This window comes from Neoarius graeffei, chromosome 3 (genome assembly GCF_027579695.1).
Source record: "Neoarius graeffei isolate fNeoGra1 chromosome 3, fNeoGra1.pri, whole genome shotgun sequence".
NCBI lineage: Eukaryota > Metazoa > Chordata > Actinopteri > Siluriformes > Ariidae > Neoarius > Neoarius graeffei.
In genome coordinates, this window is record NC_083571.1 from 76,972,784 (window position 1) to 76,989,550 (window position 16,767).

Here is a 16,767-nt window from a genome sequence, read left to right on the forward strand (position 1 = left end):
AGTCAATGCAAGGGAGACCAACCAGCCATGATCTTTCTGGCTGCCCACATGCCTTCAACATGCTCAACAAAACTTTTCAGTTTACATCTTCATTAGGGTGACATGCAGCAAGAGCCAGAGAATCTGTGAATCCTCAGCTTGCTCAGATACAAACGCACAAGCACCACATCTAATATGTCCGTGTTAATCAGTGTGGCCTTTACAGTGTGGTATTTTACCTCAAAAGAAATGTGGTATGCTGCAATCATTTTGGGGTTCGTTTTCAGGTTGCGACTCATGCATGCAATGGAGGCAAATCATGGTGCATGTACTGTATGTCCATGCTTTTTTGCACCAGGGCAAAAGTGCACGTCTGTACTGACAATCATTATTATTAATATGTACTAGCACTGAATGTTCTCTCCATGATAACCCTGAGAGATGCTGATTAGTACGCTCAATGGCAGTTCTAACTTTCTTGAAGAATTATACCTGAGGCAAGGGCATGTGCTGACGAGAAGTTACTTATGTTACCTGAGGAGTAATTCTTGCTTCTGAAAGGAGGACAGCAAAGGTAGTTGGAGTGAATTGGTAAATCTGTACATACATATGACAACACAATTCCTGCATCTGAGCAATTACTCCGTGTCGACATTTCACAGAAGCTTTTTGTTCTTGTTATAGTTATTCTGTAGTAATGCAGTAAGCCTTGTGATTATGAACACATTTTCATTAGGCAGAGTGTATTGGTAAGCTTTCAAAGTGGGTCATCATGTCCTTTAGGTAAACCAAGCACTCACCTTGACTGTGAATGTCAGCATTTTTATGTTGTAGAAACCCCACAGGGGTTTCTCCAGTACTAGACAAGCACTAGACAATATTAGAGTTGTGTGATTTCTATACATAAAAGACATTTATTTAGCTTGGGGAAAAAAAAAATCAGTTCATGCAATTCAGTTACAAAAATCATGTAAACAGGTTCACTTGGAGATATGTGCTAAATGTCTGCACAACAGTTTTCCCCACATTTTTAAATAAAAATGGAATGTTAATGCCAATTACACGCTACAGAATTTAAGCTGGAAAAACGATAACAGAACATTAGAATATTTATTTCATTTCACTGGACATTGTATAGTTGTGTGTTTATTTATTGCTATAGGGATTAAAACGAGAGGCGCGCACGCACACACACACAGGTGCGTACACACACAGCGCACCTTGAAGTGGAATACTTACAACCCTTTCTCACAGGAGTAAAGAAGCCTGAAGAGAGGGTACACTTCTAGTGTACTCAAACAAAGGACAACTTTCAATGTTAAGACAAATATATGATTCATTACATAAATATATCTAATATGTAAATCTGCACCGACCTTCCTATTGATACAACCTAAGATAGAGGTGGTTGCTAAGACATTTTATTGATAGGCCATCCACAGTGTTTAGGGATTTAGAAACATAGAAATGTAGATTCTTTATTTCCCTACCTTAGGTTTTTTTTCTTTCCCTACCTGTGTATACGCATGTACGTATATATTCCCATTCTTTGCAATGGCTGATAAAAAATATATCTTGCTGCAAAGCTAAGCAATAAATGAGCTTCCAATATTAACACTTGTAAAACAGGCACAATAGTGTCACCCTGAATGAAAATGTTAGGAACCCTTTAAGGAAAGCTCCCTCTTGACAAAGCGACAGAATCCATAGTAACTACAGCAGCAGAGTAAATTACATATATTCCATAGTAATCTGAAAAGGCTAATATCGAAAGATTATTGCTGCAATCATAATAGCTTAGGGGAAAAAAAACCCAAAAACCTACTTCATGACATAAAAATAAGAAAACAAAAGAATCCCATCCATGACTTTATACAGCTTCAGTAGTATTAAACTGCAAATCTGCCCACATGATTGTTGAGCCTGCATATCCAGCACAGTAGTATATAATAAGGCCTCAATTTTGTTGGCAAACAAAAAGGAAAAAAAGACAGCAAGAAAAAAAAAACATATACAATCAGTCTTAATTACACCATTCTATACCATTTAAAAAAAAAAAAAACGCTCATTATGTGCAAATGTAAATCTTACAATTCCTGGAGTCGGTCAGTGACTCAAAGGATTAAGGTAATGATATCTGCCGCTCCTGGACTAGCATCGAGTCGTGACGGCTTTCTTTTAGCAGCTCAGGAGTCCCACCTTATGTTGATTGTACCTGCTTTTTTAATTTCTCGATCTCCATCTGGAAATGAGAAACGTGCTTTAATAACAATTCCTTGGACAAAAAGAAAAGCACAAATCCATATCAGTTATCTATAGAGTCATGTCTTATGAAATGACAGCTTTATGTTACAGCTTAAAAAAAGTGCTCAATGATCACCATAATGTATAAATAATCTGTTTCTTTTTTATTTATACGAATCATCACTTCCTGTATACTAACTGATAGACAGAGGCACAGAGCAAACAAAAATAATTCTATGTACCTGCAGAGCCACCCGTTTCAACCGCTCTTCATCCAGCTCAGTTCTCAAGTCTGCAAGCTCTCTCCTGCAGTCATGAAAAACGTGTTATATTATTATTTATAACAGATCAATGTCTTAATAAGAACATATCAAGCAGAAAACTTAATGCTGCCAAATATGAGCACGCAATGCAGTAGTCCTGAATTAAATATGCAGCCTGCGGCTTACGGTTAAATTTGTAAGGGGGAAGGCCCTCTAGACCTTTTGGATGAAAAAGGCAGCTTGCAAAACATATATAACATTGAAAACCTTTTTATATATTTAAAAAAAAAAGTTAAGTTCTGGAAGACTTGAACTGAAAGAAAAGAAAGATGACATTATGTAGAAAAATAACAGCAGTGGTGGTCTGTGGGGCTCAGCTGGGAAAAGTCAGTGACTGAAAGAGACGTCATGACTCTCATCATCTTACATTTGCTGCGTCTTCAATAACTCTATGGAGAGCAACAGCTCCTTAATCTGAGTCCTGAGTTCATCCAGGTCTTTGCCTTTCTCCTCCTCCACCTCAGCTTTCACTTTGGGCTCAGGAGTGGAAAAATTCGCCGCCTTGTGCACAGTGGACGATGGGGTTAAGTGGGAAGGCTGTACAAAGACAAGTCAAATTGAGAAATTAAACAAGTGTGGGGGGAAGAATAATCATACTTTTGGTGGACAAAGACATTTCGGAGCCAACTGCTCATTTCACAAAAGTTCACTTTATGTCACACATGGTGCTGTTCCTGGCTGCCAGAAAACAAACGTGTCCCTGAATTTGCTTGCAAAGGACATCAAAATCTTATAAAAGATGTGGCTGAAGTTTGTTTTCCTGATGCCCCTGAGCATTTCAGTCCAAATTTAAAAAGAGGACCAAGCATTTCCAGTTATTCTGGACCCAAGAACAGATACAAAAGAAGTTATCATTTCATTTTAATAGTTTATTTATTCAAAACTTTTCAGTATGAATGCTGAATATGAGGCAGCTTTATCTGAAGTACGCATCTTTCTCAATGGAGCGTCCAGCTTGACAGTCAATTTGTTAATTCTACCTAGTCATCATGCCAGTACAAATAAAATTAGCATCAGTCTATTTTTAAAATATTTCAAGAAATAAACAAAAGCTTTAAGGATTATTAGTGTATTAGTGTACTGTCAGGGATGTCAGTGCTGTCTTTGACATGGAGTGAACAGTAAAACTAATATTATTCATCCACATGGTGAACATGTAAGGATGCTATACGCGAGTGCCCACTGGGGGGGGGGGGGGGGGGGAAGGTCACTCAAACCAAACCAGAGAGTTAAAGGTTCAGTAAAGAAGAGCCAAAAACAAGGGGGAATTTGGAGCGCTGCTGTGTGAATAATAAATATTTAAATTGTCTTTTCCATCAAGCAGCTCTTGATCATCCAATCAGAAGAGAGGTTATTTACACAGTAGCCAAACCAGAGTTTTACACGCGCGTGTGTGTGTGTGTGTGTGTGTGTGTGTGTGTGTGTGTGTGTGTGTATATATAAAACTCTGGTTTGGCTACTGTGTAAATAACCTCTCTTCTGATTGAAAGTGAATGAAAATCTTGAAATTAGAGACTTCAAATGGTGCATTCTGGTGGCATCTAGGGCTGATTGAGGCACAATTCAACATTATTAAATTCGCTGTTTTTTTTACCTTGTCAAATATGCAAGGAGCAAAATTTAAAGAGCAAAACTAGATTTGAAATGAAAAAACACTTCATAGTACGCCTCTTTGTTTTCTAATTCCAGGATGCCAGTAACAGAATCAAGGTCAAATCATGCAACAGTGCCATCTAGTGACCAGCACCTGGAACGTGGTTTTATGTTTGGCTGCAAATGGCAATCAGTGCATGCAGCGAAACCCTTTTCACTTTTGGGTTGAGTACCAGGATAGTCTAGACCAGGGCTATTCAATGAGTTTGTAATGAGGGCCAGTTCATGAAAAGTATCCCAAATGAGGGGCCTGAGAAATACCGCTTGAAATATAAGTAATCATATGAACAGCTACAGATACAGTAAATAACAACAGGAGTTCTGATGTGTCTGTGTGCGCGCGCGTTTTGTAACTGCATAACATCGGTGCATTGATTTGTTTTCAGACAAAGGCCCAAGCCTTTCTACATTCAAATGGCATGTTAGGAAATCAGTCCAGATAAATCACATTTAGAATTTCACTCATTTAATTAAGACTTAATTGCACACAACTGTACCAACAAAATACAAAAAGACAAGTGCATAGTATGGAATAGCCCAAAGGAAAATATTACTGCTTAAAACAGTCTTTTCTTTGTCTCACAGAAATAAACTAGACCGGACAATTCCCCGGGGGAAACTGTGAGAGGATGCAATGCGCGAAGCAATTCGGTCACGCATGTTTGCTGGCCGTGAATGTGTGACCTGCTATGAAGCTACAATGCCATGATTTATGTGTGTGCTTGAGACAGCAGCCCCCCCTCTCTCTGCTCCCTCACTGGCCCCAGTCGGCATGGCGAAAGGCCTGAGCAGGAGCGTTAAGACACACAAGATTTTGTCAGTTTTCTGCTGTTTTTTGCTCAGGAGCAGGCCTCGAACAACGACAAATAACTCGAAAACGAAAGCAGCTGTTCACAAAATTCTTTCACAGTGAGCGCTAGAAGGGTCTCCTGAATACACTGATGTAATTTTTTGTCTGTAGTGTTACAAATGAGGACACTAGAGCGAGTTAAAAATTAGTGACTTTTCTGTCACGTTTATAATGGGTGTCAATGAGGCCTCTCGGCTGCACTCTCCTCAGTTTGAGGCTTCTCATTCAAAAACTGTAAATCCTATCGTTTAGGTAGACACATTGTGTGAATCAGGACAAGTTTTACTACTACTTTTGAGAAATTTATGTCTGTAGAGTGAAATTTGTGGCTGAAACCACAGTTTAAGCGAGAAAGTTTGAGCTATTTTTTCAAGCTTTCTACACTCTAACTAAACGAGCTCCACTGGTGTGTAACGCAATAGACACCCATTCAAAAGCCGGATTTTCTCCCGGAACCCACATGGCATTTGAGCCGGGACTGATCCGAAAGTGTAGAACCTAGCAGAAAAGTTGAATGCCTGATCCACAGAGGAGAAGTTTTCCTACGTTTTAGAGTTTGAATCACGTCTCTAGGTGAAAGCATGCCAGAGCAGCGGATGTTTGAAAAAGTGTTTTTTTTTTTCAATTTATTCCATAGAAATGAATGGGGTTTTTTGGGGCGATTTTTTCGCGACGTATTCTGTAGAGACAAGTAATAGCATAGCGAGTCCGATCGAGCCGCACGTTTTGATATATTGTTTGTCTGTGTGTGACGTACGGTTATTGAGTTATTCGAAATCGAAATTTGCATAGGAATAATAAATATAAGAAGAAGAAACACATAGAAGAACAATAGTTGCAGTGCTTTGCACTGCAACCTATGGGCTCCCCTAGGGGAGCCAATAGGTTGCTGTGCAGCAGCACTGCATCCTAATAAGATCTTCTGATCTGTTTCTCCTAAAATCCCTTTAGGAGCAAAAGAATAGCAGAAGAGTATTTTAAGTTCTTACGGTGAACTTAATTGGGCTTTGACAATAGACTATTTCTTCAGAGTTTAAATTAAGAAGTAATGTTATGAGACACTGGCCAGACATTACTGAATTCTGACTTACAGTGGGGCAAAAAAGTATTTAGTTAGCCACCAATTGTGCAAGTTCTCCCACTTAAAAAGATGAGAGAGGCCTGTAATTTTCATCATAGGTACACTTCAACTATGAGAAACAGAACGGGGGGAAAGAAACCAGAAATCACATTGTAGGATTTTTAATGAGATAATTGGTAAATTCCTCGATAAAATAAGTATTTGGTCACCTACAAACAAGCAAGATTTCTGGCTCTCACACACCTGTAACAACTTCTTTAAGAGGCTCCTCTGTCCTCCACTCGTTACCTGTATTAATGGCACCTGTTTGAACTCGTTATCAGTATAAAAGACACCTGTCCACAACCTCAAACAGTCACACTCCAAACTCCACTATGGCCAAGACCAAAGAGCTGTCAAAGGACACCAGAAACAAAATTGTAGGCCTGCACCAGGCTGGGAAGACTGAATCTGCAATAGGTAAGCAGGTTGGTGTGAAGAAATCAACTGTGGGAGCAATTATTAGAAAATGGAAGACATACAAGACCACTGATAATCTCCCTCGATCTGGGGCTCCACACAAGATCTCACCCCGTGGGGTCAAAATGATCACAAGAATGGTGAGCGAAAATCCCAGAACCATACGGGGGGACCTAGTGAATGACCTGCAGAGAGCTGGTACCAAAGTAACAAAGGCTACCATCAGTAACACACTACGCCACCAGGGACTCAAATCCTGCAGTGCCAGACGTGTCCTCCTGCTTAAGCCAGTACATGTCCAGGCCCGTCTGAAGTTTGCTAGAGAGCATTTGGATGATCCAGAAGAGGATTGGGAGAATGTCATATGGTCAGATGAAACCAAAATAGAATTTTTTGGTAAAAACTCAACTTGTCGTGTTTGGAGGAGAAAGAATGCTGAGTTGCATCCAAAGAACACCATACCTACTGTGAAGCATGGGGGTGGAAACATCATGCTTTGGGGGTGGAAACATCATGCTTTGGGGCTGTTTTTCTGCAAAGGGACCAGGACGACTGATCCGTGTAAAGGAAAGAATGAATGGGGCCATGTATCATGAGATTTTGAGTGAAAACCTCCTTCCATCAGCAAGGGCATTGAAGATGAAACGTGGCTGGGTCTTTCAGCATGCCAATGATCCCAAACACACCGCCCGGGCAACGAAGGAGTGGCTTCGTAAGAAGCATTTCAAGGTCCTGGAGTGGCCTAGCCAGTCTCCAGATCTCAACCCCATAGAAAATCTTTGGAGGGAGTTGAAAGTCCGTGTTGCCCAGCGACAGCCCCAAAACATCACTGCTCTAGAGGAGATCTGCATGGAGGAATGGACCAAAATACCAGCAACAGTGTGTGAAAACCTTGTGAAGACTTACAGAAAACGTTTGACCTCTGTCATTGCCAACAAAGGGTATATAACAAAGTATTGAGATGAACTTTTGTTATTGACCAAATACTTATTTTCCACCATAATTTGCAAATAAATTCTTTAAAAATCAGACAATGTGATTTTCTGGATTTTTTTTTTCTCATTCTGTCTCTCATAGTTGAAGTGTACCTATGATGAAAATTACAGGCCTCTCTCATCTTTTTAAGTGGGAGAACTTGCACAATTGGTGACTGACTAAATACTTTTTTGCCCCACTGTATTTCTCCTCGAACCCCCTCAGGAGGGGGAAAAAAAAAGAGAGAAAAGAAGAGAGAAAGCAAGAGAGAGAGCTTAATGTAAGAGCTGATTTGTTTCTGAAAGACAAAGATAAAACTGTTGTAAGGAGCAAATGTTTTTCCTCTCGGGAATTATATGACAACATATCAGTGCAGAGTTTTATCAAGGTAAAGTAATTCTACTGAAATTGCATCAGACATTCCAAAAAACAACCAACATTTGCCATCTAATGAGAGAAATGACATTTTCGATTTAGCAAAAGCAGTGAAGCCAGGTGTATACATGGTCAGGGCAATACCCATCCAGTGGTGCAGATTCTGAGCAGTGAGGGAGGCGCAATTATTAGTTTTAATGGCATTCATGTGTGAGAATGATGATTCGCATGTGCAGGGGTGGACAAAGTACCCAACTTAAGTCAAAGTACAGATCCCACTGGTCAAATGTTACTCCGATACAAGTGAAAGTTGTACAGTCAAATTTTTACTTGAGTACTGAATTACTTGCTTTTAAAAATACTTAAGTATTTAAAGTACATTTTCTGTCAACGCATCAATGTACAGTATTATTGCTGCAACGCTTACAAAACCTAATGCCGTTACCATTAGGTAGCTAACGTTATGAGAAAAGAAAGATTTCTACAGTACATTGTTTATTTGGCAAGATTATGCTAAAACATATTTCTGAAAGGACTTCAGATAAGTTAACGTTATTCACATTAGCGTAACTCCATTTTTACATGCTAACCAAGTGTCCAAGTTAACTAGCTATGTGTTAATGTTAGCTGTGGACAAGGCTATGGCAACTTGGCGGGCAAATCCAAAGAAAGTCATTTGACTAACCAGACAGCATAGCTATTGCAATGTTATTGCTAGCTCTTAAAGCACAGACAACTTTGTTGCAAGCTTTCTCTTAGAATAAAACGTTTACATACCGCAATATGCTTCTGCAGGTTGGATGGCAAGTTTTTGAAGGCCGTGATGTGGTTCGTTTTTGGCAAACAAAGCAAACATTTAAAACGAAATGAATCTTTCATCCTTTCAGAAAACTGAAACATGGGTTCATGGGCCATGGGGGCATGCATTCTCCAGAAGAACCGCCTCCTTCCATTCTGCCAACAACTGATCATGTTCAAATAATGCTACTGAGAAATCACTGAACTTGATTTTATACAGTCTATGGACATGACATGACCCTAGTGATTATTGATAGGCTGTCTCAGTGTCACCTGCGAAAAAACTAATCACATTTTAGAGAAAAAAAAAAAGAAAAAAAAAATCCACTTTCAAAGCCGCTTCATAGTAACAAGGACCTTGATAGAAATGTAGTGGAGTGAAAAGTACGATATTTGCTTTTCAAATGTAGTGAAAAAGTCATAAGTTTCCAAAAAAAAACAAAATAAATAAATAACCAAGTAAAGTACAGATGCTCAAAAAGTGTACTTAAGTACAGTACTCAAGTAAATGTTTTTTTTTTTTTTACTGTCCACCTCTGCACATGTAAGTATTGCTAAACATTGTGAGGATAAAAAGAGCAAGACCCCTCGAATGAGGGAATTTCTTGTGGCTGACATCATGAGTCCAAAGCTTTTCAGAACCTGCCAGCTGTAATGACGGTCGCAGGTTATCTGCTGACTGAACGTTGAGGAGTTCAAGTTGTGAAGACGCTTCATTTAAATGACATTACCAGCTCTTTTGCTTTCAATGCAAACTCTCCATCAACATCCACACAGAAAGAGTACTTCTGTCCATTCACAGTTGAATTGCCTGTTTTCTGCATCAACTTTTCGCTTTTTTAAAAGTAGAAAGAGACATTTTGTCTAACTAACGTGCTAGCAAGAACAGGGCCATAGTTAAGAGTGGAGCCACGAGAGTGGAGCGCAATGCATGCGTCTGGACATTTATTTATTTTTATTTTTTTATTTTACACTAGTCTAATTAAAGGGATGGTACAAATTGCCTCTTGACCGACTAGTGGCCTAGTGGTAGCGTGTCCGCCTCTCGATCGGGAGATCGTGAGTTCTATTCATGGTCGGGTCATACCAAAGACCATCATAAAAATGGTACCTACTACCATCTGGCAAGGCACGCTGCAATACAGATGTGCATGGGGAGTTAAACTCTCGTGGTTACCAGAGGACTAGCCCCCCACTGTAACCCTAGCTATGTAATAGACGAGAGGCCGAGGGCTATGGAAACGGAGATCGGTGCCGCCCGATGCGCCACCATACAGGTTGGGCCTGATTAGTACTTGAGTGGGAGACTGCCTAGGAATACCAGGTACTGTAAGGTGTGGGAAGGACTTTTTTTTTGACAAATTGCCTCATGTACTGGACCCAGCCTGAGGGCCACCAAATGAATAACCCAGGTCTAGGCTTATATATTACAATATGTTCCTATTTCTATAGTTATTACTCATTTTCAGAGGGGAATAGGAGAGATTTAGGTGCGGAAAGTACTCTGCATTGTTCAATCTATGGTGTTGATTTTTTTTTTTGGCGTGTAAGTAGCAATGCGGCACTGACATCACACAGCACAACGGAGCGCCACGTATCCGCATTTTGGGGAAAGCCCTGTATGCATGTACATGTATGTGTGTACACACACACACAGTTATTCCACAAAATAGTGTCGTACATGAGCTGATAGCCGACGAGGTGCATAGCATCAAGTCGGCTATAAGCCATGTATGATGAGATTGAGTGGAATAACTGTTTTATTATATCCACATTCACTGGATTTTGAGAAACAGAGCACTTTTATTTTGAGCAAATTGGATAAATAAAAACTTTATAGAAAACATCCGACAAAATCATTTCTGCTTCAAATGTAAACAAACCGGCGAAATGACTAGCAATTTGTGAAAAATGTGATAATTATTGAAAAGTAAAACAAAAATGTGTTCTTACAATCAAATACTTTTATTCCATATTTTGTTGCTTTTTGGGGGGGTTTGTTTTCGAGTACAGTTTTTATTTCGTTCTCGGTTGGTTCAGCAACACACCCCACCATTTTCACAGTATATGACCTGATTGGCTACTCTACTACCAGGCAATCAGAGCGTGCAATTGCTCATATCCAGTGAAAGTGGATGATATATATATATAAAAAAAGACACATGCACACAAAAGAGAACATCTTTCAGTTTGTAAAAACCTGTAATTTTCAGAACATTATATAATAGCAAATGCCAAAAATATCACACAGTATGAAGGGTGTTCCCCAGGCTGTCACACATGGCTGTAATAATATGGCTTGAATCAGCCAGTGAAAATTAGCCTACCTTGCAAATTTCAGATAACTTTGGTCTAGGAGTTTCCTCTTCTTCTGTTTTTGGAGCTTTCTCGCTGGCTTCTTTGTTTGGCTGTAAAACATGTATAAATCACATTTCACAAAGTATAGAAATCTTGAAACAATAAGAAAAGACCATACATGCAAACGCCACTGAAGCATAGACTCCCTATTTATCAGCTGCTTCTCAACATCAGGACAGAGGATGACTGGTTGGTGATAAAGGAACAAACAGAACTTGAGGCATGAGGACATCTGCCACCAACAGGTTCAGGCCTTATTACTATTTGTATGGCACAAATACCCTTAAAATATAATTTAAACTGGGAAGATGCTATTGAAGAAAAACTCTGACCGGGTGATTGCCGGATGTCGTTTAGCAAACAAAATTGTCGGTGATTTCATGGCTGAGTGCAAATGCTGCAGAAAGCATGCTATTCTTGAACTGCACTGAGGAACCAACCTAGATTGCGATTTTAATGAGTCTTGGTTCAGCCTTAAGTTTAGTTTGGTTTAATTTGTTTAACATGGAACCAAAAGAGAAAATGTCACTGGTCAATAAATATGGACATTCTGAAACTGAAGGAACATCACATTATATAATCACAATATATCGTGATTTTATATATGGCATGATTGTTGGTGCAATAAAGAAAAAACATCCAGTGAATGGCAGTTCTGTGGATGGAAACACCTTGTTGATGAGTGAGGTTGGAGGAGAATGAGCAGACTGGTTGGAGCTGACAAAAAGGTTACAGTAACCACTCTGTACAGTTGTGGTGAGCAGAAAAGCATATCGGAATGCACACCACTTCAAGCAGCAGAAGACCATGTGTTGGGTTCCACTTCTGTCAGCCAAGAAAAGAAAGCTGAGGGCACAGGCTCACCAAAACTGGACCATTTTGAAAATGAAAAATGTAGCCTGGTCTGATTAACCTCCATTTCTACTGAGGCACATGGATGGTGGGGTCAGATTCTAGCACCAACAGCATGAATCTGTGGTTCCAACCTGCCTTGTGTAACAGTCCAGGCGGGTGGGGGTGGTGTAGTGGTATGGGGGAATATTTTCTTGGCACACTTTAGTATCCAATCCCATCCCAATCAATGCCACAGCTTATTTGAGTATTGATGCTAATGTGCATCCCTTTATTACCATGATTTACCATCTTCTAATGGCCATTTCCAGCATGATAATGCAGCAGTGGTCTTCCCAGTAATCTGATCTGAATCCAGTAGAACACCTTTGAGATGTGGTAGAACAGGAGATTCACAGCATGAAAGTCGTCGTCTTATTCTACTTTTGGCTGCTCCCGATTAGGGGTCACCACAGTGGATCTTTCGTCTCCATTGCTCCCTGTCTTCAGCATCCTTCTTTACCACACCTGCCACTTTCATGTCCTCTCTCACCACATCCATGTATCTCCTCTTTGGCCTTCCTTGTTTTCGTTTGCCTGGCAGCTCCATCCTCAACATTCTCCTTCCCACATGCTCTGCATCTCTTCTCAGGATGTGCCCATACCATCTCAGTCTCATCTCTCTTAGCTTAATTCCCAAGCTCTCCACATGTGCTGTCCCTCTGATGTGCTCGTTCCTTATCCTGTCCAACCTCGTCACTCCCATCGCAAACTTTAACATCCTCAACTCCGCCACCTCCAACTTTGCCTCCTGTCTCTTCGTTAAGGGTACGGTCTCCAATCCATACATCACAGCTGGTCTCACTACTGTCTTATACATCTTATCTTTCACTTTTGCTGGGACTTTCCTATCACAAATGACTCCCGAAATCCTTCTCCAAGTGCTCCACCCTGTCTGCACTCTCTTTCTCACCTCACGATCGCAGCCCCCATGATCCATTAAAACTATATCAGTTTAAATCTGGTGTTGATCTAGGATTCATTGATTTGTCTACAATCAATTTACACAGAAGGGAAACTTGGCCACGATCTTGAAGATGATCTAGCATTCCCTTTTCAAGGCTGGATAGAGGAGATTTACAAAGGGACTGTTTAAGTGCTGATAAAATGTAACTCCAAATTTGCAGAAGTGTTTTGAAGGGATCTTGTCAAGTCTTTGCAAATCATCAAAACTATTAAAGTGCCATTCCACCATTGGATGTATTCTATGGCATAAAATACAATATATTTTGACAACATATATAAATGGTATCACTAGATAGAGAAATCTTTTAGCTTCAAAATGATATATCAAACATAATTTTTTGACAACGACAAGTATATTAATTTTGCGACCAAAGTCACCTACCCTTTTAATTTCTGCGTGTGATGTCATCGGCAGGTTCCGCTTCTTGTGTACCACGTGACGTGTGACGTGGCACATATTATCAGCAATGGCGGATAGAACGCGATAAAAATAATACCAATAAATCTAGCTAATACCAATAAATCTAGCTAACTGAAAGATTAACTCAAAATTTTTCACAATTTTTTGGCCCCCATATACGAGGAGAAATGACTCCCTCACTTTGGGGGTTTCCTGGTCTAAAAATAGACCGACACGTGGTACACAAGAAGGGGAACCTGCCGATGACATCACGTTTCACTACCGCGCGGAAATTAAAAGGGTAGGTGACTTTGGTCGCAAAATTAATATACTTGTCATTGTCAAAAAATTATGTTTGATATATCATTTTGAAGCTAAAAGATTTCTCTGTCTAGTCATGTTGTCATAAAATATATTGTATTTTATGCCAAAGAATACATCCAATGGTGGAATGGCACTTTAAAGTAGATCATTGACACACACGTTGATTGCTGCATCTTGTCAGATGATTGCCGTCTCACTCCTCAATTCTTCATCAATTTCTTCATCTTGCCTCCGTCCATGTGCTTTCAAGTGCGAATTTAGTCCAGCAGCAGACTTGCAAGGCTTCATACATGCATGGCAGATAAAGTGTTGTCTTCACAGGATTGATTATATCTACCTGTGGAATCTCTTTCTTGCATATTTTCATATGTCGCTTCAGTCCAGATATCAACTTGCACACCTTGCTGCAAACAGTACAGGTGTTCTCTTGAGGCTGTGGTGGTAGATGATGAACGCAAGTAGATTGCTTCTGCTCCTTCTGATGTACTTTCACATGGCTTACATATCCAGCTTTTGACAGCAAGATGATGCGATCACAAACTTCACATTTCCATGTCTTAGTCGCAGCTGGCAGCTCTATCTCCTCTCCCTTATGAACAGCACGTTTAATTTTTGCATGCTTGATACGGTTTTGCTCAAAACTCTCACAGCGGTGTTTCACGGAGTGCCTCCACCCTGAACAATTTTCAGCTTCAGATTCCCAGTTATTGACATCAATTCCAATGGCTCTTAGATTATTCTTGATGCAATCCTTATATCGTATCTTTGGCTTGCGCTGTGGGTGCTTTCCAATTTCCAGTTGGCCATAAAATAGCTGGGATTCTATAATTTTTCATACGAACAACATGTCCTGTCCACCTCATTTGATTGTTGATAATAATCACCTCAATGCTTGAACAGCCTCGTTTTCCAGGACAACATTATCTGGGATCATTGATTGCCAGTTGATGTTAAAGATTTGTCTCAAGCATTTTTGGTGAAATCTTTTAAGCCACTTCAAGTGACAACAGAGTGTTGTCCAGGCTTCAGAGGAATACAATAAGGCAGTCAAGATGCATGCTTGGTAAAGTTTCACTTTGGTTTTAATGGTTATTCCTCTATCTGACCATAAGCGCTTCTCTAACTTCCCAAAGGCAACAGAGGCTTTCTGGATCCGTGCATGTATTTCAGCATCTAATGAACCATCTCTCAATATGGTACTTCCTAGGTATACAAACGTATCTACAACACCCAATCTGATGCCATTTACTGTGATGTTAGATTCACTGTATGGTCCACCAGGTGGCGGAGTAAACATAACCTTGGTCTTTTTCAAACCGATGGTAAGACCAAATGCAGTGGCTGCTCTAGAGAACCTGTCCATAACAGTCTGCATGTCTTTCTCAGAGTTTGTAACGAAAACCATGTCATCAGCAATCCACAGATTAGTGCATGGAAGGTCTTGGATCTTGTGTTAAATCTTCTGAGATTGAAGACTTTTCCAGTGGTCCTGAAATGGATACTTATGCCGATATTGCAGTCACCGAATGCACAAAGTACAACAGCGAAGTAGATGGAGAATAGGGTTGGTGCTAGAATATCACCGTTTTACACCATTATCAACTGCAATTTCATCTGAAAGTGATCCGCTGAAGGTAACACGTGCTTTCATATTGCGATGCAGCCCTTTTACCATGTTGACAAAAATGGGAGGGCATCCGAGCTTTCCGAGAATCTTCCACAAGGACTCGCGGTTCACGGTGTCAAAAGCCTTAGTTAAGTCCACAAAGACTTGATACAAGGGAATACGCTGCTCGATACACTTCTCCTGCAGTTGTCTGGCAGAGATGTCCATTGTTCCTCTTCCTGAATGAAAACCAGACTGTGACTCTGTTATCATGACTGGACACACATGATCTGTCATTCTGTTTAAAAGAAGTCTGGATAACACTTTTCTAGAAGCGTGATGCCACGATAATTTACAGACGGACTTAGAGCCTTTACCTTTAAAGAGTAATACTAGTATACCATCAATCCAATCTTGAGGTATTGGTGTACCTTCCCAACTTTTCCGGATCAAGCTGTATACAATTGATTTAACTTTTTCACCTCCTTTTTTTTTTTTTTAACAATTCTACTGGAATCCCATCTAAGCGAGGTGCTTTACCTGAATTTAAGTGTTGGATGGCAAGGTCAGTCTCTTCCCGTGTGGGAACTGCATCTAACTCCTGAATCATATCTTTCTGTGGTAAGTTGTCAATAGCTGTTTCATCAACAACTGATGAATTTGAAGAATAAATTGCTGAAGTGCTCTGTCCAATGGCCCATGATTCCCTCAGAGTCTTTGATTATGGTTAAGCCATCTTTTGATTTGACAGGAACAACAGTGGATGATGTCAGACCGAAGACCTGACGTAAAAGACCATGAAGTCGCTTTGAGTCATGTTGGGCATATGCACTTTGAACTTCGGCAGAGATGTTACACCACCACCTGTTTTTCATTTCTCTCAAATCACGCTGCAGATTTGCTGTGTTCTTTGAAAGACTTTTCAAACTGAGTTCAATTGGCCAGGTTGGGGTCTAGAAGGGATTGGTAGAAAGAATGCTTCGTTTCGATCAATTGAGTAATTTCAGCATTATTCTCATCAAACCAATCTCTATGCGTCCTCTGATTCAATCCAAGTACATCAGCTCCAGTTGAGTATACCTGATTTCTAAAGTCATCCCAGGTACCATAAAAATTGAGTTCTTCCAATTCATCAGACAGCTGCTGACATACATCAGGATTGTTCAACTTTAAAATGTTGATGCGTTTGGGGAGTTTTACCCCTTCCATATGACTCTTCTTCTGCACTCGTAACTTCAATTTTCCACGAACCATCTTGTGGTCAGTATCACATTCAGCGCTGCGTAGCACACGGACATTGCAGACATCCCTCAGATCATCTTTTCTGGTGATGATAAAGTCAATCATATGACCGTGTTTTGATCTTGGATGAGTCCATGTCACTTTGTGTTTAAGCTTATGATGGAAGAAGGTGTTACAAATAGCTAGGTTGAATTCTGAGCAGAGTTGGAGTAAGTTCAAGCCATTGCTGTTCATTTTGCCAAT

The 16,767-nt window shown here is 40.1% G+C and overlaps 1 protein-coding gene across 2 annotated transcripts in view; it reads right to left on the reverse strand.

Annotated features, from left to right (window-relative positions):
- Window positions 1-865: 865 nt before the first annotated feature.
- cd2ap (CD2-associated protein) overlaps window positions 866-16,767 on the reverse strand; it is a 118,411-nt gene continuing 102,509 nt past the window's right edge. For both annotated transcript variants that reach the window (XM_060917367.1, XM_060917366.1), the window contains exons 16-19: window positions 11,065-11,145; window positions 2,914-3,083; window positions 2,466-2,529; window positions 866-2,221 (exon numbers count right to left, since the gene is read on the reverse strand). In XM_060917367.1, the coding sequence (XP_060773350.1) occupies window positions 2,180-2,221; window positions 2,466-2,529; window positions 2,914-3,083; window positions 11,065-11,145 (357 nt within the window). In that variant the 3' untranslated portion in view covers window positions 866-2,179. The remainder of the gene's footprint in view (window positions 2,222-2,465; window positions 2,530-2,913; window positions 3,084-11,064; window positions 11,146-16,767) is intronic.